General features: G+C 45.7%; 1 protein-coding gene across 1 annotated transcript in view; it reads right to left on the bottom strand.

Annotated features, from left to right (window-relative positions):
* vps8 (VPS8 subunit of CORVET complex) overlaps positions 1-23623 on the bottom strand; it is a 787508-nt gene that overhangs the window by 128853 nt on the left and 635032 nt on the right. Inside the window, 1 exon segment of the mRNA XM_038788252.1 lies at positions 9058-9111. Coding sequence (XP_038644180.1) covers positions 9058-9111 — 54 coding nt within the window.

Here is a 23623-nt window from a genome sequence, read left to right as displayed (position 1 = left end):
ACAAGTGGATAGCACTGTGGTTTCACAGCGCCAGGGTCCCAGGTTCGATTCCCTGCTGGGTCACTGTCTGTACGGAGTCTGCACGTTCCCCCCGTGTCTGCGTGGGTTTCCTCCGGGTGCTCCGGTTTCCTCCCACAGTCCAAAGACGTGCAGGTTAGGTGGATTGGCCATGATAAATTGCCCTTAGTGACTAAAAAGGTTAGGAGGGGTTATTGGGTTATGGGGATACGATGGAAGTGAGGGCTTAAGTGGGTCGGTGCAGACACGATGGGCCAAATGGCTCCCTTCTGCACTGTATGTTGTATGTTCTATTTGATTAAATAAGACGACCAATACTGTACACACTACTCCTGATGTGGTCTCACCAATGTCCTGCACACCTGTAATCCATTCCCCTCGCAATAAACAATTACATCCTATTAGTTTTCCTAATTACTTGTTGTACCTGTATACTAGCCTTTTGTGATTCATGCATGAAGACACTCAGATGCATCTGCATTTCAGAGCTCTGCAATCTCTCACCATTTAGATAATAAGTTTATTTTTTACTCTTCTTGCCAAAATGGACTACTTTACATTTTCCCACATTTTACTCCATTTCCCAGATCTTTGCCCACTCACTTAACCTTTTTCTGTTTGTAGCCTCCTTACATCCTCTTTACAATTAATTTTCCCACCTATCATTGTGTCGTCAGCAAATTTAGCAACTAACATTTCATCCAAGCCATTTATATAAATTGTAAAATGTTGAGGCCCCAGCACTGATCGCTGTTGTAATGTAGGAAACCTAGCAACCAATTTATTCTTAGTAAACGCCAATAAACAGCAATGTGGTAGCAGCAGGAAGAACGCTCAGCACACACCCTTTTTAATCTTCGACAGAAACTTGACGTGGAAATTACATTCATTGTATGTGCCGTTAACAAATATGGGATGAGAGAAAAAGGAACATAGAACAGTACAGCACAGAATAGGCCCTTCGGCCCTCGATGTTGTGCCGCGCATTGTCCGAAACCCAGATCAAGCCATCCCATTCCCTGTCATTCTGGTGTGCTCCATGTGCCTATCCAATAACCGCTTCAAAGTTCCGAAAGTGTCCGACTCCACTATCACAGCAGGCTGTCCATTCAAATAGGAACTATTTAAAGATTCTGTATGTGAAAACCTAGCTATATTTGTCATATCCAGCATCTCTATTGTTCTTCAAAAGTTGACTAACCTTCGTTGAACAGAACTCTTCAGCCCAGTTTGACAGAGTGCAGCGTAAAACCAAACCAACAAACAGAAAGATGTGCAAATAATGTGCCCGTGGAGAGAAGACACAAGAAGATTTTGAGCCATGATTGAAACCTTGAACCTTCTGTTCTCTTCACAAATGCTGCCTGATCTGCTGTATGGTATCAACTTTTAATATCACTAAAAGCCAACTACTCTAGGAAGAACTCTACCGTGGCAGGGTTTCCCAGGAGGGCAACGAAACACTTAATAATAATTATAATAATCTTCATTCGTGTCACAAATAGGCTTACATTAACACTGCAATGAAGTTACTGTGAAAATCTCCCAGTCGCCACCCTCCGGGTACACGGAGGGAGAATTCAGAATGTCCAATTTACCTAACAAGTACGTCTTTCGGGACTTGTGGGAGGAAACCGGAGTACCTGGAGGAAACCCATGCAGACACGAGGAGAACATGCAGACTCTGCAAAGAGACCCAAGCCGGAAATTGAACCTGGGCCCCTGGTGCTGTGAAGCCATAATTCTAACCACTATGCTACCGTGCCGCCCATAGGGATGTCCTCAAAGCATCCCTGAAGGGGTCAAACATCCCCCCAGATGTGGGGGATGGGAGTCCTGTCCTTATGACTGACCAAAATAGAGACGCTCATTCAGGAACGCATCGGACACTTCAAGAGACTTTGTTTCCCCAAACATTTTATTAAGGCATTTATGGTTTAAAAAAAAATACAAATTCAAATGTAAACATAGTTCAGCGCGTAACACATCCCTCCATCTCCCACTGTTCCCACCTAATCTAGACCAAAAATAGCCTAACTCCCCCTACCCCCTCTTACTTCCCCCCTTATTGAATCTGCTGACAGTTTAGTTTTTTCCGAAGAAGTCGATAAACGGCTGCCACCTCCGAACGAACCCTAAAGTTGATCCTCTCAGGGCGAACTTAATTTTCTCAAGTCTGAGAAACCCCGCCATGTTGCTAACCCATATCCCTGATTTTGGGGGCTTCGAGTTCCTCCACGCTAGTAATATCCATCTTCGGACTACCAGGGAGGCAAAGGCCAAAGCCTCTCTCGCCCCCTGGGCTCCCGCATCTTCTGGCACTCCAAAAATTGCCACCTCTGAACTCGGCGCCACCCTCGTTTTTAGTACTGTGGACACTGACATCCGCCAAATTCCCTGCCAGAGTCCCCCAAGCTTTAGGCATGCCCAGAACATGTGGACATGGTTGCGGGCCCTCTTGCCACACCTCACACACCTGTCCTCCACCCCAAAAAACCCTGCTCATCCGGGCCACCGCCAGTGTGGCCCGGGTGAACGCCTGAACTGTATCAGGCTGAGCCTGGCACATGACTGAGGGCGTGTTGATCTCAGCTCAGAGCATCCTCCCACAGACTTGCCTCTAACTCCTTATCGGCTCATTCTTCCCATTTTAATCTCATCTATCTAGGTTCCTTCCACTCCCTAAGTTTCTTTATAGATTACGATATCTTCCCCTCCCCACTCCCGTTCTAGAAACTACTTATCCTGTGTATCCCCTGCGGCCCGGGTTTAGAAGCGGAACGGTTGAAAACCTGCCTTCGCACAGAATCCCTTACCTGTAGAGACCGAAACCCATTCCCTCTGGCAATTCAAACTCCTCCAAATCCTCCAAACAGTTGACAGCTCCCATCAATAAATAGATCCCCCCAGCCTCTCGATCCCTGCTCTGTGCCACCTCCGAAACCCCCCCATCCATCCTCCCCAGGCGAAAACCACAAATTGTGATTCCACCAATTGGAGCCCACACTGACGCTCCCTCCACTCCCATATGCTTCCGCCACTGCCCCACTCGAGAAGACTTTGTCGGGAACGTTTGCACGAGGACAAAGTTGAGTGTGTCCGAAGGAGTGCACAAATCTCTGAACCACCCATCTAGCCAAACCCTTCTCACACTGCCGGTCCCACATGTGGTAGAGTCTTCAGATCACGCATTGGACTGGTAATCCTTCTCTGAACTCGATGATCTGAAGTGGAAGCTATAAAGGGTTAACACTACCATTAATAATAGCTAGGGAGCATGTGCATCATAATGAGGTCACTCAGAGAGAAGAGAGAGAGGAGATGAGAGAGAGATAAGTGAGAGGTTGTCCTGATGTTCTGTAATCTTATGTAAAGTTATTTATGTAAATAAAAGTACTTTCAAGGAAAGATACTTGCCGTCAGCTAGGTCTCTTACTGGAGTCAGATACTCAATGTCTTCCATAACTTACCAAGAAAACACAGACGTCATATTTGATGTAGGGCAGCACGGTAGCATGGAGGCAGCACGGTAGCATGGTGGTTAGCATAAATGCTTCACAGCTCCAGGGTCGGTTCCTGGCTGGGTCACTGTTTGTGCGGAGTCTGCACGTCCTCCCCGTGTGTGCGTGGGTTTCCTCCGGGTGCTCCGGTTTCCTCCCACAGTCCAAAGATGTGCGGGTTAGGTGGATTGGCCATGCTAAATTGCCCGTAGTGTCCTAAAAAGTAAGGTTAGGGGGGGGTTGTTGGGTTACGGGTATAGGGTGGATACGTGGGTTTGAGTAGGGTGATCATTGCTCGGCACAACATCGAGGGCCGAAGGGCCTGTTCTGTGCTGTACTGTTCTATGTGTTGGGTACTCTGGATCTGTGGAGACTGCGTTTCCCTCAGCAGTAACATATACAGGCTACCAACATTTGAAATAGTACAACACTATTGTATTAAGCTAGGAACTGTTGAACATACTTTCACTATGGGTCAACACTATGTTAGATTAAACTGAAGACCTATACCTATCCTGACCAGTCTAGACTGTTAGCACATGGTGAAGATCTGTACTACAAGCTGTGAGCTCTATCCTTCTCAGAGGCTGCATCCCGAATGAGCGGGAAAACTAGTGCCCTCTGGCTTTATAGTGAGCGTGCTCTAAATGGTGATTGGCTGCTGTGTTGTGTGTGTTGATTGGTCTTGCAGTGTGTTGATGGTCTTGCAGTGTGCTGTTGGTCTTGCAGTGGTCTTGCAATCCTCAGGGTGAGGAAGGGGTAAGAAGGATAACACCAACATTTTCTGCTTTTGTTCCAATTTCCATTTTTTTGTACTTATTTCTAGTGAAAAGCCTTTGTTCTGAGACTGAATGGCGCTCCTGAAGAGCAGTGGGTTAGATTGGAATGGCCTGTTTCAACGTCTCTATTCGAAGAGAATGTCTGGCTGAGCAACATGGCAGTTGTTACCACCGGAATAACCATTCATGTTATCACTGGAACAAACTTCTAAGGAACAGATGAAGCTCTGCAGCTGCACCTAAACATTCTGTACCCATCAAAAATATGGCAACACACAATAAAAGCCAAGATACCTGCAGATTTCTTTCCCAGACTTGAGTGCCTGCTGGAATCCTGTTCCTTGTATGTAAAAGTTCAAACAGTGTTAGCCATTATTCACTGAACCAGTCTTGTTTGATTTTATTTCAAACAGAAATGTGGTATTAGCAGGAAGAATGCTACTACAAAGGTTTATGTAGGCAAACAGTAAAAGCCGTAACACGGCATACAGCAAGCACATCAGTCCCATCCGGGACTACCGATCATGCTGGTCCCAATCCTGGCTGGTTTTTAAGTACTTGGTTCATGAGCCCTAGCTGCTAAGCCTCGGCCCCGCAGCAGGGGAGCTTGTATTCCACAAGCCCCACGGGGAGATAAATTGGGTCATCTCCGTGGGTCTCGTGAGGGTTATTACATCCCTCCCGTATGTCCTTTTGTCATTGAAGGTGGAGAAGGTCTCCTTTGCTGCTTGCCCGCAGCTATCTTTCCAGCGGTTGTGGGCTGAGTTGGAGGGTGCGTAACGTGTCGGGAAGCGTCGCTTCCATGCCGATCGTCTGGGGGTTGTTGTTGGCGGTCTCTACTGGTCAAACTCTGGCCTATGGATAATGGGCACGAGGGACTGATTCATCTTCAGGGCTGGCTCTGGTGCAGTTTCCCTGCCTTTGAGACGGTCCATGTGTTTGTGTACCGTCTGCTGTTTAGTTTTGACCATACAAGAAACTGGCCTTGTCTTCTCTACTACGGTCCCCGGTGTCCACTGGGCACCGTCCCCAAAATTCTGAATGTACACAGTATCCCCTGGCTTGAGCTCTCTGTTCTGCTTCCGGTGGTTGAGGTACTTTTTCTGGAGACTTTGTTTCTTTTCCATCTTCCTACTAAAATTGGGAAATGTTAGGCTTAGATAGGTTCATAGTCTTCGGTCCATCAGTAATTCTGCTGGTGCTGTTCAGGTGGTTATATGCGGCATGGTCCAATAGTTGAACAGGAAACGCAGAAATTCCATCTCAATGTGTCTCTTTATGCCCCTCTTAAATTCTGCACTGCCTGCTGAGCCAGGCCATTTGAAGAAGGGTATTACGGGGCGGTCCGACTGTGTTTCACTCCATTCGCCTACATGAACTTCGAGAATTCCTCGTTGGTGAAAGAGTGGCGTTATCAGTAGACAGCATCCCCAGGATGCCATGGACACTAAATGACTGGCATAGCTGCTCAATGTGAAGTGATGTATGGCATGCAGTAAACATCTATCGATTTTGAGTGAGTGTAAAAGCATCGACCCGGCAAATTCGGCGTGTAACCACACTGGCCGGCCAGGCCACCCTCAGTGACTAAGTAATTCTGATGGCGGGAGCTTGACGTGCCGTACACTGCTTCACCAACCTCTCGATGTCACCATTGAGTCCCGACCACCACACATAACATCTGGCGTAGCATCTTCATTTTGGACACCCCAGATGTCCATTGTGCAGGTCCTGCAGTATGATTTTCCCTGCCTTGTCTTGGGACCAGAATACGGGCTCCCACAGAGAATTTCCGTCTTCAATGCTAAGCTCCTGTTGCGTAGTTGGGAAAACCTGCAGTTCTTCAGGCAGTTTTTCTTGTTGTCCCCATTTTGGATGACATGGTGCAACTTTGCCAACGCGGGGTCCTTTTGCATCTGCACACGATTTGCTGAGGTTGTGACCGGCAAGGTGTCGTAAAATTTAGCATTAATACAACTTCGTCCAACTTAAGGTGGAGAGGATGGGCGTGTCTGCAATGAGAGTCATCATAGGGCATCGGCTATGCGCAATTTGTTCGCTCTGGACGATATCAAAGGCATACTCATATACCACCAACAATGGTACAATCATTGGATCCTGGGTCTATGCTATCGGTGGCATCGCCGTAACATCCTTGAAAGGCCCGAGTAATGGTTCGTAGTCCGTGATGATTGTAAAGTGCCACCCATAATGTATTGATAGAACTTTTTCACTGCACAGATCACAACCAGTCCTTCCTTTTCAATCTGAATTTAATGGTGCTCGAGTCGGCCAAGGTTCTCGATCATCGGTAATTGGTCTCTTTGTTCCGTTCATTCACCTGGTGGAACAACACTGCCGAAACCATATGGGGGCATCGCATGTGATTAGGAGAGATCTGGAAGGATCGTAATGTGTTAGCAGTCTAGAGGACGACAGTTGAGTTTTGCTTGGAAAATGCCACTTCTTGACAGCGCCCTCCCATGCTCATTCTGATATTTCTTTAGGACGTGCATGAAGCGGTGTCAATATGGTTGCCAGATTCGGTAATGAAGTTTCCAGAATAGTTTATGAGCCTTAGGAATGACCATAGCTCTGTCATATTCTCTGCTCTGCTTGAAAGCTCGAACCTTCTCCTCCACTGGGTTGAAACCCGATACTCTAGTCTGGCTTCAAAACCGTCTACCCGATACTCTAGTCTGGCTTCAACACCAGGATTACTCCTCACTCCGCGAACTGAACTGGGTGAATAATCTCCAAATTTTCCAGCTGGCTGAGCTCATTGTCCACTTTCAACAGCAGTGCATATGGAACTGGGCGGGCCCAAAATACTTGGGTTGGACTTCTGAGTCCATGTGAACTTTGGCCATGACTCTCTTTGTTTTCCTCAATCCATCTTGGAAAATTTCTGGGTATTTTCCCAGGACCTAGTACAACCCGCCTATACCCATTTAAAAAATCTGCTGCCAATCTCGGCGGAACCTCTGCAATCAGTCACGGTCCTGGCCCCTGATCCACTATCAGTGGCAGGCAAACTGATTGTTGTCCATAGGCAACCGTTGTTGTTCCAATGATGGACAATGGCTCTCCGGTATATGTTGGCAATCGTGCCCATGTGACCTGTAGGTAAGGTGTTGCAACCCTGTACGGGCTTTCTGGTATGTTTGTTGTCCAATGACCGAGACAGCAGCCCCGTGTCCATTTCCATCTCTAGTGGGTGGCCATTTACCTGGATGGTCACCTTCATGTGGGCCGTAATGCAACTTAGTTGCATGCAAACATCCTCCTCAGGTTGTGGTAAGCATAAAGCCCTGACTCTGGGTAGACATGCCCCCCCGACCAGGGCGAAGTGCTCCCTGGCGGTTTTGGCATTCCCAGCCCCCACGGTTCCAGCAACCATAGGTGCAACATCGCTGAGAGTCATCCTCCTAGAGCTCAGGAGAGATATCCCGTCAAGCTGCAGTGGCTCTTGGCTAATGGATCTGACCACGACCCTGCTCGGGTGCCATAAGTTCTGCTCTTGGGTGGGTGGTTACTCGCCAGCATGAGGTGGTCTCACAGCATCTCTGGAAGGGATGGGCCATAGTCGCAATGCTCAGCTAACGTGTGTATGCACGTCAGGAATTCCGGACTGACTCCACCAAGTGTTCGCCTGACCACGTTGAACCTGTATCTCTGTGCTATCACCCGACGGGTTGGACCGTAATGATATGCCACAATTGCTATTAGCTCATCAAAGGTCTTTCAGTCTGGGGCCACCAGGTGGGTAAGACTTTTGATCACACTAAAGATTGGCTCCACAGGTGGTCAGGACCATTTGTCCGCCATCACCTGTAATCACATTCACCTGGAAAAAATACCGCAACCGTTCAGCACACCCAATCTTCTACATCTGCATCGAAAGCCTCAAGTCTCCCAAAAAGCGCACTTTAAATTTACCCTAACCTTGCTCTTGTGCTGAGGAATTCAAACATGGTCCAGGAGTCTAGAATTGCAACTGTAGTTTTTCCCTCTTCGCCAGTATAATATTTCAGGAGTTCTGAGAAGGTTAAAACAACGTGGTATTCAGCTCAAATCCCAGCTGGGACTACTGATCAAGCCGGTCCCATTCCTGGCTGGCTTTTAAGTACCTGGTTCAACCAGCCCCAGCGGCTAGACCTCCGCCCCTTAGCGGGGAGCTCCTGTTCCACAAGCCCCACAGGAGGATCAATTGGGTCATCCCCGTGGATCTCGTGAGTATTATTACACTGTCACACCAGTTGTTGCCCATGAACATCTCCAAGTCTATTTTTTCCATGTGTTCCTGGATTCAGAGCAACCACCAGGTCTAAATTCATGTGACACATAGGCCACTTACATCGTCTGACAGCACAGCACGTCATTGTGGCACCACGTAACACATAAAACAAATCATTTAAAAATTATCGCTTTAAAACTGAACTAGCAGTAACAATCACTGCTATCTTTTAAAATACAGATTGTTTTCGGCATCAGTTCTTGGAACAGATTTATTTTGTTACTCAGAATACAAATGGATTGAAAGGGAGTGAAAATGTGTCATTTCATTCTAAAAATGAGAGTAATCAAACACAGGACTCAAGGGTGAATGGCCTCCTTCTTTGCTGTAACAATTTTGATGATTCCATCGATCAAATATGATAATGATTGCTTTATTTCTTCCTAGTGAACGGCTACTTCTTCATTTAATTCATAGCACTCTCTGAATTGTAAACTGTTAAGCAATGAAACTAGAGTCTTACCTTTCTGCTGTCAGAATTTCTGTTAGTTGAGTAATAGGCTGATGTTACTTTAATCTGGAGGGAAAGAAAGGAAATGGAATATTAGAGTTACAATAATGACAGATATTTTCAGAGATCCAAATGGGACAACTATTCTTTTGCACTTTTCACATAAACTTCTAAACATTGCAGTGCACCGTCTGACAACAGCAACACAGCAAAATACATCTTAAAAGCCCAGAAATTAAAATATACCAATTAATCCAAAAGCAAAATACTGTGGATGTAGAATCTCTCTCCACAGATGCTGCCGGGGCTGCTGTGTATATCCACCATTTTCTGAGTGCATTTAAGAAACCAGTTAGTGCCTCTTTCTGAATTTTGGACCCTGTGCTTGGATTGTTTTATCACATTAAAGGCATTACATAAATGCAAGTTGTTCATGTATTGGATATTATTTCTGATTCGGTATCATCAGACATTCCGAGCATCAGATCCCATATTCCTTACGATCTGGAGTTCAACTTACTGATTCAATTTTGCTTATTTGATCATATGGCATTATGACAAAGAAAGTCATTGTTCAATGAACTGGATACGGTAATAGAATCATCAAGTGTTTCTAACACAGGAGGCCATTTGACCCATTGTGTTTGTGCTGGCAAGAGCAATTTAGCTATTCCCATTTCCCTGCACTTGCTGAAACTGGAACCCCCACCTCGTACCGCCCCCTCCCATTAATTATTTTACTCTGAAAACCCTGGCTAACCAAACGTTTTGATCGCATGATCATTGTCCCCTAAATAATCTCAATCAAGCGCTGTATTCCAAATCTATGCTAAACAAAGGCTTACGGCTAAATTGATTCCCGCAGAACTGATGAGATTGGACCTTTAACCGGCTGACTTAGTTATGCCCTGGACACGTTGTAAAATACCACAGATAATAAATCACCATAGCAACAAGAAAAAGCAGAGTCAGTTTATATTGTGTAAACTGAGTGAAAACTAGTGACATGTCAATGATGTAGGGTGCCGATGTGGGAATCCACTGTTGCAAGTCACCCAGATGAGAGGTTCCATGTTAAAGCACTTTTAAAAGCTGTTAGAAATAAAAGTTCAAAGGCACAGTTACTATCTTTGACTGTCTTCTATTTGCTGGGTACTCCTACCCCATCAGGAACACTGCTAATTATCTGCTGTTATATCACCAGGTATCCTCCTGACTATCCGCTATTTCACCAGGTAACATCCTGACTACCCGCTATCTCATCAGGTAACCTCCTGACTACCCACTATCTCACCAGGTAACCTCCTGACTACCGTTATTTCACCAGGTATCCTCCTGACTACCTGATATTTCAACAGGTAACTTCCTGACGCTCCGCTATCTCACCAGGTAACTTCCTGATGCTGCGCTATCTCACCAGGTATCCTCCTGACTACCCGCTATCTCACCAGCTATCCTCCTGACTACCCGCTACCTCACCAGGTATCCTCCTGACTACCCGCTACCTCACCAGGTATCCTCCTGACTAACCGCTATCTCACCAAGTATCCTCCTGACTATCCGCTATTTCACCAGGTATCCTCCTGACTACCCGCTATCTCACCAGGTATCCTCCTGACTACCCGCTACCTCACCAGGTAACATTCTGACTACCCGCTACCTCACCAGGTATCCTCCTGACTATCCGCTATTTCACCAGGTATCCTCCTGACGACCCGCTACCTCACCAGGTGTCCTCCTGACTACCCGCTATCTCACCAGGTAACATCCTGACTACCCGCTACCTCACCAGGTATCCTCCTGACTACCCGCTACCTCACCAGGTATCCTCCTGACTACCCGCTATCTCACCAAGTATCCTCCTGACGATCCGCTACCCTCACCAGTGTATCCTCCTGACTAACCGCTACTCACCAGGTATCCTCCTGAACTACCCGCTACCTCACCAGGTATCCTCCTGACTACCCGCTTACACTCACCCAGGTATCCTCCTGACTACCCGCTACCTCACCAGGTATCCTCCTGTACTACTGCTATCTCACCCCGGTATTCATCCTGACGACCTGCTAGTTCAGCAGACACATTCTTGGCGAATAACCAATCTACACCGGATTACAGATTGCCTGTGAAACAGATGATCAAGATGCAATATACAGCCACTCTCACCCTACAATGCTGTCTATCCAAATCTTCAAACTTTCCTCACATGGCTGAGCCAACCATGAGTGCCGGAACGTGTGTCTTGCAGTTAGTCTTTAGTGAAAAGGTCTTTGGTACTAATTTTAAAAATTAGCTTTGGGGGATTGTGACAGTCCTATCCAATCAGGAGCCCTGGCTCCAAGGTCTCTGATTCCAATGATGGACCCTCCACTTTGCAAGGCCAGTAAAACTCACGGCTTACCAGGAATCATTGAGGTGCGACAAAAAACAGATCATAGAACTAATGTAATCAGTCTTTCTCTCTTCTCAATATAGATGCTTGCATAGCTCTTGATCTTTATCAACCAATATACGAGGTGAAGGATGTTCAACCACAAGTCTGCGTTCAAATAATAATAAAATAAATAATCTTTATTGTGACAAATAGGCTTATATTAACAGTGCAATGAAGTTACTATGAAAAGCCCCTAGTCACCACATTCCGGCGCCTGTTCCGGTAAACAGAGGGAGAACAGACCAGGTTTGTCCATCATTATTTCAGGTCCCAAACCTTCCTGATGGTCAGACCAACCTACTGCACTCGAGGTTATCACAGCACCCCCTCGTGGAAGCAGCACCAGAGACAAATCACCCTTGAGAAGAGCCTCTACCTCCATCATCCGAGATGGTACAGTTGGTAGACACCCTTAGTACGCTACAGAAACAATTTCCAGCCAGCATGTTAAAGCCACAACACTTGCTGAAACCAGGTAGCGGCTTTGCACAATCAACGCAAAAGAAAAAAAGTGAGTGACTACCCAATCTTCTTTTATCCAATGATACTTCTTCCTCAACCTCAAAGAGCTTCCAGAAGCCCAAAATGAAGAAAAGGCACCAATAACCTGGCGAATACCAGTTTTGTTCACCCTGAAAGAAACAATGACGATGAACAACAACCAATCAGACCGATCAGGTGTGGTGTATCATCCGATAATGAAAGAAGTAAATGAAACCACGCTCACATTACAGTACAACTGCCAAACCAACGGCAAGACCAAGAACCTGCAGAGCCTATCCAGAGGTTATTCAACTGACAAAACTCGAGTTTGCAGTCAGTCATCAAGGCAACTAAAGATGTTTTTACTAGACATGGGATACCATTGACGGTTGTAACGGACAATGTTTTGACAGTTGGGGATGGACTGAGTTTTCTCAGTGCTATAATTTCAATTATGTCACGTCAAGCCCTCTATATCCCAGTCCAATGGAAAGGCTGAGAAAGGTGCGGGTATCGTGAAGAAATTGTTGAAAAAAGCATATGAGGCGAGACAATATATTTTTCTAGCTTTATTACGTCGTTGAGCTACTCATTTATCGACAGGTCTCTCGCCAGCGCAACTTCTTATGAACAGACAGCTGCGTACCACATTACCAAGTCTAACTACCGAATCATGATGATAAACCAATCATAAACAAGATGAGACAGCAGCAGCAAACTCAAAGCTTGTATTATAACAAGTCAGCCAAAAAGCTGATTCCGCTAGTTCGAGGAGATTGTGTAGAAGGTCTAACAGGTGGATGGTCCTGCATTGCTCGTGTTTTAAGTCAGAGAGCTCCACATTCCTATCTTGTAAAAACATCGGAAGGTTCGATATTCAGAAGTCATTGTGCATTGTTTAAGGTGAAGCAACCTCAAACTCCAATTCAACCTCCAATTAAGTCTCAACAATTGTTTGCCAATAGTAGGTTTCTCAAACATTTGTTAAAACTGAGTACTTCATCGTCTGATACTCAACTTCCTGGTACAAATACCAATCAGAAGTCGGAAAATTCTGACTCATTGACAGTTGGATTGAGGAGATCAACAAGATCAAAAAATAAACCTGATTGTCTCAATTTATGAACTGTAAAACACTGATTTAACTCGTGTAACTTTTCATGATGTTCATCATTGTACAGTTCTCATACAGTACCACGGTACAGTGAAAAGTGTTTTTCTGCGAGAAGCTCAACAGATCATTAAGTACATGAAAAGAAAAGGAAATAAAAGAAAATACATAATAGGGCAACACAAGGCACACAATGTAACTAAATAAACACCAGCAGCAGGTGAAGCACACAGTTAATGAGATCAGTCCATAAGAGGGTCATTTCGGAGTCTGGTAACAGCGGGGTAGAAGCTGCTTTTGAATCTGTTCATGCTTTTTTTCAGATTCTTGTATCTCCTGCCCAATGGAAGAAGTTGGAAGAGTGAGTAAGCCGGGTGGGAGGTATCTTTGATTATGCTGCCCGCTTTCCCCAGGCAGCGGGAGGTGTAGATGGAGTCAATGGATGGGAGGCAGGTTTGTGTGATGGACGGGGCTGTGTTCATGACTCTCTGAAGTTTCTTGCGGTCTAGGGCCGAGCAGTTGCCATACCAGGCTGTGATGCAGCCAGATAGGATGCTTTCTATGGTGCATCTGTAAAAGTTGGTAAGAGTTAATGTGGACATGCCGAATTTCCTTAGTTTCCTGAGGAAGTATAGGCGTTGTTGTGCTTTCTTGTGGAAGCGTCGACGTGGGTGGACCAGGACAGATTTTTGGAGATGTGCACCCCTAGGAATTTGAACCTGCTAACCATCTCCACCTCGGCCCCATTGATGCTGACAGGGGTGTATACAGTACTTTGCTTCCTGAAGTCAATGACCAGCTCTTTAGTTTTGCTGGCATTGAGGGATAGATTGTTGTCGCTGCACCACTCCATTAGTTTATCTGTCTAAAGGAAGGGGGATGTCACAATATGTGGATATTATAAAGCACATAAAGGGTTAATATAATGTTACTACTCTAGTCACTAAATGATGCTACGGAACAACCATATAAATATCACATGCCTCTTTGACTTCTGGGAGATAGATGAAGATAGATGAATATAGATGGATATAGATGAAGAGAGTGGAAAAGAGCAAGACAGAGTAGTTGTGAGATAGTTGAACTAATAGTATTGTTTTTTTTTAATTTAGAGAACCCAATTCCTTTTTACAATTAAGGGGCAATTTAGCGTGGCCAACCCACCTACCCTCCACATATTTAGGTTGTGGGGGCGAAACCCACGCAAACACGGGGAGAATGTGCAAACTCCACACGGACAGTGACCCAGAGCCGGGATGAACCTGGGAACTTGGCGCCGTGAGGCAGCAGGGCTAACCAACTGCGCCACCATGCTACCCCAATAGTGTAGTTAATAGTGTAGATGTGTAGTGTAATCTCTACTTACCTAATTCCTTAGTAATAAGTAATAAGTTTGAATCTAATTCAGTGTAGTTTAATAAATTAGCTTTGTTTATTAAACACAAGCTTGCTGTTCTTTGTTAGCACTACAACCTTTATCATCCTGAAAGAACTAAAACAAAGAGCACAGCGCTGGGCATGAACCAGACTGGCATACTTAACTGAGTCTTTGAACTCATTTAAATATGCTCAGCCCATCCGAAGCCAGAGTCTCCCGTCTCCTGGGATTCTCTGCCCAGTCGGCACATCGTGAGATGAGGGGAATCATTACTAGTTTCCAAAAGTGGAAATATGTTGTGATGACCACACTGGGAGGAGGAGACTCTGAGAGCATCGGAGCCCTTGGGTGGTCGGAGACAAAGCGGGGCAGCACTGCCAGGCAGCACTGTCAGGGGAAATGCCAGGGGTCAGTGCCAAGGGGTGGGGCTTGAGGGGGGCCGATGGGACAGAAAGGGGAGGGGGATTGTGGGGTGAGGAGAAGATGGGGGGCATGAAGGTGGACCAGATGGTAGCACATAGAGGGTGGGGGTAGCTGAAAGGTGAGTGCCCTTGGGGGAAGAGAGGATGCCCCGCTGCCAGCGAGGATGGATAGTTGGAGGGAGGAGGGTGATCATCAGTTTAACTTTGAGATCTGGGTGTCATTTTGTTTTTGAGGAGCCGGTCTTGCCCACACCTTTAGGTCCCCACTCCAAAATAAATTCTAATTGTCGGAGAATTCAGTGAGAATCTTCCAAAGCTCCAACAAATGACTTAGTGTGGGTGGATTGCGATGGGAAATACATCCTAACAGCTGCTGGGACTCTCACTAGTTTTCCTGCCCAAAATGGCACTGAGTCATCTTTTGGGAGAATTGTTCCCATTATTTAACTTGTAATGAAAATTTTCCAGTATGTTATTAAGAAATGTTTTTTTTCTTTATAAAGCCATGGCTTGAGGGAAAAGAGCCCAAGTTAAAACTAAGATTAAATCATGTAGGGATAAAGAAGTTTATTTCCCAGACTACCATGTAGCATCATGTTGAACCTCTTTACCCGAGTCAACCATGCCTCCTCTCCCATTTTTCAAGAGTTGGACTCGTTCTCAAAATAGCGTAATGAGGCCAAGTACAAGCCACAAAGCTGTTTTATTTTACAAGAATAAATGAATAAAAAACACTTAGTAATAAATATCAATTTATTTCAACAAAATTTAACTTATTTTCCCAGAGGGTGGTGACAATGTGCAACATGTTACAACAGGGAGGCATTGAGGCGGATGGGACAGATGTATCTAAGGGTGAAAGGAATAGATTTATAGATATTGGTAAAAGTAAGTATAGTTCCCATAGTCCCAGATGACCATAGACTGCTGTCTCCTTTGAGGGGGCGAGCTGACTGGTGGTGATTTAACCAGAGGATCACCACACCTCAGGTGAGGGGCAACGCTGAGAAGGCGGGGCCTTCACGAATAACCTCAGCTAACTGAGCTAAACCAGGATAGCTGAAGTAGGGTAGGAGGTGGTTCTAGAGGAGTTTAATGACCACCTGCTGGGACAAATGCTGTTTCTTTACTGCTCAATATTTTCTTTCACTCTCTTGACCAACTACAGATTCGCAATCCTCTCCCTCAGGCAGTTACTTTATGCCCGGGAGTACCTGGCATTCTGACTCTCACCCAAATCCTCTCTTCGCCTTCCCCAGCCAGAATTGGCACTCCCACTTGCTTTGCTTGGGAGACTTATGAGCATTATTAAAATTAGGTTGGGTGGACAAAGTTGGTCTGGACTTACTTCCTCTTCAGCTGCCCCTTGTCTCCTGCTCAAGAGTTAAAATTAAGCCCATGGTGAGTTATGGTCTGGCGAGAACTGCCAGTCTTTTTGACATCTTAAAGATAAAACTCTTCGAATGGGCCAGCCTGCACAGCAGGGATCGACATGCTAATTCATCCACGGGAATTCTCTCCGTTATATCTGACCCTATCCTAACCCATTAAACAGTTTTGCATATTCCGAGTAAAAGTGAACAGGGAATGATCACAAGTTGATTTTCCCCTGCCTGGGAACACAGTAAACTATTATAGCCCTTCACCACCTGAGATTACGTAACTTTATAGTGCAAAGACTAAAACTGGATCTTCCTTATCATACACCGACGAGGGCACCAACTCACTGAACTACTGGGGTACTCATTATAACTTCAATAATCCAGATTTTATTTAAATTGATTGGTGCTGATGTCACTGGAAAAGAGTCTAACCAATTGATTAACATGAGGGAGTGATGCTATCATCAGCAAGTCTAATCATTTACTCAAAATGCTTCAGTGGTCTCCAGCTGTGTGTTCATTAATCTTCCTCCTGTCACTCGAGTTGAGTAAATTTGCACGGCTAATTCCTCGACAAAAATACACAAAGCAATAAATCTACAAAAATACATTTAGAATATTGACAATCTAGAAGACCATTTTGTTTGTAACTGGGACGCTGGAATCTGGTAAAATTGTTAGAATCCCAGTGCACAATAATGTCTTCGCTGGCCTAACAACACAACATCACTATTCCAATCTGGAGAGCCCCAAAATAAGCAGCTTATTTTGATAAACAGCTGATATTCCATCCACTTTCTAATGACTGTTATTGCGAATCCGTTTTTTAAAACAGGAATGTCTGTGAAAGTTGGGTTTGGTGGGAGCGGGGTGGGGATGGTAGTGGGCTACCTTGATATTCTCATCATATTTTCCCTGATTTCAATAGAATGGGGAATTAGATGGGAAGTTTAACTCTGCTGGCATCACATTCTGTCTGTTAGTGCAAGTTACATCCTACCTCAATAAGCCTGTCCCTAAACTCCCTGAAAGAACCAAGTTGTCTCTTTCAGAAGTCACTTCAAGTTAGTCCCAGAGATGCTCATTGTAGATATGGCAGCCATAAACGAAGAGGCCCAGACAATATTTGATTTGTTCAGTGCACACATTGAAATGTCCTGTTCTCCAATTCTATGGTATGTCAGAACAAATGTAATACCATTCAGCAAAACAGGCAACAAGTAGTGCCTATCTGGTGCAGTACATACTTTTAATCAGTAGCTCATGAATAGGTTCAGACAAAGCCAGATATAATATTCTACATCAGTGACATGTGAAACAAAGTCAGCTCAAATAGTCAAAATAACCAGCAAGTGCGTTACATGTCTTGTTAGAGAACTGACACACTGTAATACTACTTGATAGAATACACTTTAGGGTTTATTTAGGCTGTGGTAAGCCTTCAGATGTGGTGAAGTACAATAGGAACTACTTTTGCCATCAGGCTTCCCGCTAATCCCATTATATCCCATACAATAAGATCCACAAGCGCGAAACACTGGGAATGGGAAACAAAAACGCAACATCCTGGATATGCCCAGCAAGTAAGGCTGCAAGGTGAGACAGAACAACAGAGTTAACATATCAGGCTGTTGATCCAACGTCATATAACTGAACCACTGGCCCCAGTATTTACAGGACTGCTCACTTGGGAGCAGGTTAGGGACATGGAACTTGGAAGTGCAAAGTTCTGGGAGGTACAGAGCTTAAGGTCCGGTGGTCCTGGGACCACCTCCACCATCTCACACCCACCTGAGACCCAAATTGCCCTCTCCCTGTCCGACCCCCAACTCCCCAGGCCTTCCATACTTTCCTCACCCTGGGAAACCTTTGATCTTACCTGGGCCCTGTGTCCATACGGAGGCTTGGACGCCCTGTTTCACTTCCAGCCCTGTCCACTGCAATACTGCTGTTGTAGGGACTGGAGAGCCAATCAGATTGGTCGGCAACTCTCTAAGGCAGGTCTCTTGAGTGAGCGACGGAGGTCCCATCTATAGTCACGTAAATTAGAGTGTGAAATAGCTGCAGGACACCCGTGTTTGCGGTGATTTGTTCCCCGCTGACTTTTCTGATGGAGGGGAGTGTGATGCCACCATCCAAAAAATTCAAGCCCAGATTTTTGGCCCAATAGCCATTCTGAGTGACAGGCTGGTGGGGTATGTTAGGGGAGTTGGGTGATTGTAAGGCAGGGTGGAAGCACTTCTGCTCCTCCTGACCCACAAAGTAGTGCTGTGAAGGGGCTTAACTGATGGATTCAGCCTTCATGCCTCCTTTTACCCCTCTGTTTTCTGATGTACTCTGGGGAATTCTGAAGGAACATTACTTTGCATCCAATATTTGCTATCCCTGAACCCACTCTCCTGTTTTTTCTTCATAGCCCGTGGGAACTCAAACTAAAATAACATTGTTAATAATGCTTCATGATCAAATACTGAAAATTGTTTACAGGTCTGAGTACAATTCTACCTGTCACCTGAAGCAATTTGATCTGTTAAAGTCTGTGGAGTGGTCTCCGACGGAGAAGATAGCCCACGCATAATGCAAGGCAACCTTCAGAAAACGTTTACATTTTCACACAAAGTAAATTATTTTTTCAGAACATGAGTTAGACTTTAGGTACAATAGTCATGTTTCTTCCAGTTAGGATACTGTCCACATACCAGCTTAACATGCAAAATTGCAGCAGACTTGCCCCAAGACATTTCAGCAAATGGGGTATTTTGTCATCCCAGGTTAAATGAACGTACTCGTTTTGAATTCCGATGAGTTGCAGGAATGATGCAACTGAGAACCATTAGGTTTCACGCTTTGATATACATCATGCATTCTAATTCAATAATTCTCTTCATTTGATGTACCCATTCAAAAATTGACTGGGGATCTGCTTCAATTTCACACAGTATTTTCCCTTTGGTGAGATCAGGTGTGTTTTGGCTTAGGTTTATGGATTCTTAATCTTCAGTGACTGGTTTTGTTATGGACTTCAAACTGTTTGCTGTTGGGAGGCCTTTGGGACTGTTCAGTGCCACCTAACTAGGAGAGGTCAGATAAATTTAGATTACTGACTTGATTAGTGGCTTTAAGCTCAGGGTGCATATCTTTATTATACTTGAATGCTTGATGGGCAGGGAGGTTTACTGTTTAACAGGTCCTGATCTGGAAGTCCTGAAAACTGACAGTGTCAAAAGTCAAAATTTTCCAATTCACAGCACCAACATAATTTCCATAAAGTAAATCGAGAAACTATGAATGGTGTAAACCTGAAATAAAGAAAAGAAAATGATGGAAATCTGCAGCAGGTCTGGCAGCATCTGAGAAACAGAGTTGGCAGAGTTCAGGTTGATGCCCAGGCCAGTTTTTACCTGAAACATTAACTATGTTCCTTGTTCCACAGATGCTGCCTGACTTGGTGAGTATTTCCAGCACCTTCTCTTTTCATTATATAATTTGTTTCCCATTAATGAATCCAGAGTAATAAAAATGGAAGAAGTGAGGAATAGAATGCGCCATTGCAAACCCAGAGAAGGAAAAGCAACAGCATCACTATGTCACATTAATAAATCTGTTTTCAGGTGAGAAGAAGATATGGGGTACTGTTTAATTTATTGTAGCTCAATTTCTGCCTGAAGGAGCTAAATAAGATAGACTGGTCATAGCTTCATGCTTGTCTTTATTAAGTAAGCAATAAAATCCCATTTGATGAGTGCTTTTAATCCTTGACCTTTGAATGTAATGAAATAGTAGCAGTAAGTCGCTGTAATGTCAACCTAGAGATAAAACGTCTTTGCCAGGAAATAATTATGCTTGAGTTGGCTTCATTTCCTGATGCACGTAGGTGCCCTGGGACACAGAAGCAAGAAAGCAGGCCTGGAATATCACATTAAGATGAGATTTCAGAGTTAGATGCAGCTCCCAGTGAGAAAAGCTCACAGAGGCGCAATCAAACTCTCACTCGGTCCTGATGTATTATTACTGGGCGGCGAATGTAAAGAAGGTGCGGAGCTGGGTCAGAGGAGTTGATTCCCAGTGGGTCAGAATGGAGAAGTGTTTGTGTAGGGGGTCGGGATTGAAGGTGCTAGCAACAGCGCCACTCCCGATGGCCCCGGGGAAATACTCAGGGAGTCCGGTAATAATAGCTTCATTGAGAATTTGGAGGCAGTTTCGCCAACACTCCGGGTTGGGGGCAGGATCAAGGGTAATGTCGATTCGGGGGAACCACAGATTTGAGCCAAGGAAGTGGGATGGAAATTTTCAGAGATGGGAGGAGAAGGGGATTAAGACACTAAAAGATTTGTTTCTTGGGGGTCGGTTTGCAGGATTGAAGGAGCTGGGAGCAAAGTATGGGCTGGAGCAGAGGGAAATGTTTAGATACATGCAGGTTTGAGATTTTGCCAGGCAGGAGATACAGAGCTTCCCGTGGAGCAGACCTCCATATTGCTGGAGGTGGTGCTGATGACAGGGGAACTGGAGAAGGGGGTAGTGTCGGTGGTTTATGGGGCCATTTTGGAAGAGGAGAAGGCACCACTGGAAGGTATCAAAGCAAAGTGGGAGGAAGAGTTGGGAGAGGGTATAGAGGAGGGGTTCTGGTGTGAGGTGCCACGGACAGTGAACGTCTCCACCTCGTGCGCGAGGTTGGGGCTGATACAGCTGAAGGTGGTATGTAGAGCACACCTCACAAGAGCGAGGATGAGCTGGCTCTTTGAGGGGGTGGAAGATGTGTGTGAACGTTGCCGGGAAGAGGGGGTTGGGGTGGGGGGGGGGGGGGGGGGGGGGGGGGGGCGCAAATCACTTTCAGATATAATCCTCCTGTCCAAAGCTGGAGGATTACTGGAAGAAGGTTTTTATATAATCTCTAAAGTGGTGCACGTGAAACAGGACCCGGGCCCTCGTGAGGCCATATTCGGGGTGTCTGACCAGCTGGGGTTGGAAACTGGTATGGAGGCAGATAGTGTAGTCTTCGCCTCGCTGATCGCCCGAAAGGCGGATCCTATTGTGATGGAGAGCAACCTCTCCACCCTGTGCCCTGACATGGCAGGGGGACCTGTTTGAATTCTTGAATCTTGAGATGGTTAAGTTTGAACTGAGAGGAAGGATGAGGGATTCTACAATTCATGGGCGTTATTCATTATGCACTTTCAAGAATTGGATCACATCAAACATTAGTTTGGGGGGGGGGTGGTTGGGAGGGTTGAGGGGAGGGGAACTGAATGTGTTAATGCTGCCTCTGGGTGATTCCTGATACCATTTTGTTGTTTGATTATGTTAACATGCGGGCAGTTGTTTGGGGGTTGATGGGAGGATGGGATTGTTGTTGTTGATATGGGGATTGACATTGTGGGCAGAATTCTCCGCTCCCGCGAAAAATCGGTAAAAACTCGGCCGAGTTCATGATGGCCTCGGAGGCCGCTCCTCACCTTATTCACCCCCACCCGGGGGGCTAGGAGCGGTGCTCCGTTATTCTCGGCCGCCGGGCCTTGTCGCTGGTGTCAAGGCCCGGCGTGCCGAGAATGACCCGGCGGCGGCGCCTAATGACGTCAGCCACGCATGCGCAGGTTGGCCGGCGCCAACCCGCGCAAGCGCGGTTGCCGTCTTCCCCTCCGCTGCCCCGCAAAATGTGGCGGCTTGATCTTGCGGGGCGGCAGAGGGGAAAGAGTGCGTCCCTTTGAGACGCCGGCCCGACGATCGGTGGGCACCGATCGCAGACCAGTCCCCTCCCGAGCATGGCCGTGGTGCTCATGCCGTCCCCACAAGCTTCAAACCAGCTTTCGGCGCCATGTTCACGACGGCAGTGACCAGGTGTGGTTGCCGCCGTCGTGAACCGGTCGCGAACGGCAGGTCGCTCGGCCCATCCTGGTCGGAGAATCGTCGGTCGTCGTGAAAAACAGTCAGCGCCGATTCTTCCGAGCGAGGGGTGGGAGAATCATGGGGGCGCCAGGGGGGCGTGTCGTGAGTCGCCCGGCCCTCCCGCGATTCTCCCACCCAGCGTGGGGAGCGGAGAATTGCGCCCTGTATTCACAACTGCTTATTGTTTATTGTTGGTAGTGCAAACTTGGGAGAAAATGTGATAAAGGAGGAGAATAAAAATAGTTTTTTAAAAAACCTCTCTTTCGGTATAGATAAGCACCTGGTTAAAGTGGGAACGCAATGTGTGAAAATATAGAGCACAAACCCAGGATCCATCATTCCTTGGCACTGTACTGCGTAAGTCACAGCAGGAAGATTTCAAAGGAGGATGCAGAAGACAGAAATGAAAATGTGGGCATGCAAAAGAAATGTTTCTTTCATCTGATTTTCAATGCAAATATAATCAAGCAACCAATTATTTATTGTTTTGAGATCTTTACTTACTTTATTGGAATATGTAGAACATAATTTTTTATCCATCCTTTCCCCTTCATGCAACCAAGACAGAATTCTTCAAGAAATAAAGCACTATTTTGGCAAGAAACTGTCAAAGTTTCCAGCTGACCTGTGCCACCTGTATAAACATGATACTACAAACTAGAAGAACATTTCCACTTCTAGATCGATTTGTATTGTATCAGTTACAATTAAACTTCCGGGTCACCTGGCTGAGAGGGCAGATATGTGGCAGCTAAAGTTCAGTGTATACAGGAAGATTTAACACCCAGCCACGCACTTTCTTGAGCCAGCTTCTGTTATAGCAAAAATAACATAAGTCCTATTATCAACCTGTCCAGTGGATCACCAATCTTGTTAACCATGCATTCACCTACATGTATATTAATTCTGATTTAGCCTTTTTGACTTCATCCCCTTACTCTTACTATTACCTACTCTAATTGTATAAAATTTTGCAAGTATTCTATTTACCTTGATTCTACTTTCTGATACATTCTCCTTATTTGATAATACTTCTCTGCTTCTCACTGCCAGTTTTTCTCCTCTCCACTCTGAATTTCCCCTCAGCTTCCTACCCCCTGTGATTCCAGTTTAAACCCTCCCCAACAGCAGCAGCAAATCTCCATGTGAGCATATTAGTCCCAGTCCTTTTAAGGTATAACTTGTCTTTCTTGTGCAGTTCCCACCTGCCTCATACCGGCCCCAATGCTTCATAAATCTAAAGCCCTCCTCCTACTCTATTTCTCCAGCCTCGTGTTGAACTGCTTGACCTTCCTATTCTTCTGCACACTGGCATGTGGCCCTAGGAGTAATCCTGAGATTACTGCCCCGGAGGGTCTGCTTTTTATTCCCTTCCTAACTCTTTACAATCTGTTTTCAGGGCCCTATTCACTTTTCCTACCTGTTTCCTTGGTCCCAATGTGAACCACAACCTCTGGTGTTCACCCTTCCCTAAAAGGATGTCCT

This window comes from Scyliorhinus canicula, chromosome 2, assembly GCF_902713615.1.
Source record: "Scyliorhinus canicula chromosome 2, sScyCan1.1, whole genome shotgun sequence".
NCBI classification, from domain to species: domain Eukaryota; kingdom Metazoa; phylum Chordata; class Chondrichthyes; order Carcharhiniformes; family Scyliorhinidae; genus Scyliorhinus; species Scyliorhinus canicula.
The sequence above is the reverse complement of the archived record's forward strand: the minus strand, read 5'-3'. Positions and strand labels throughout refer to the sequence as shown.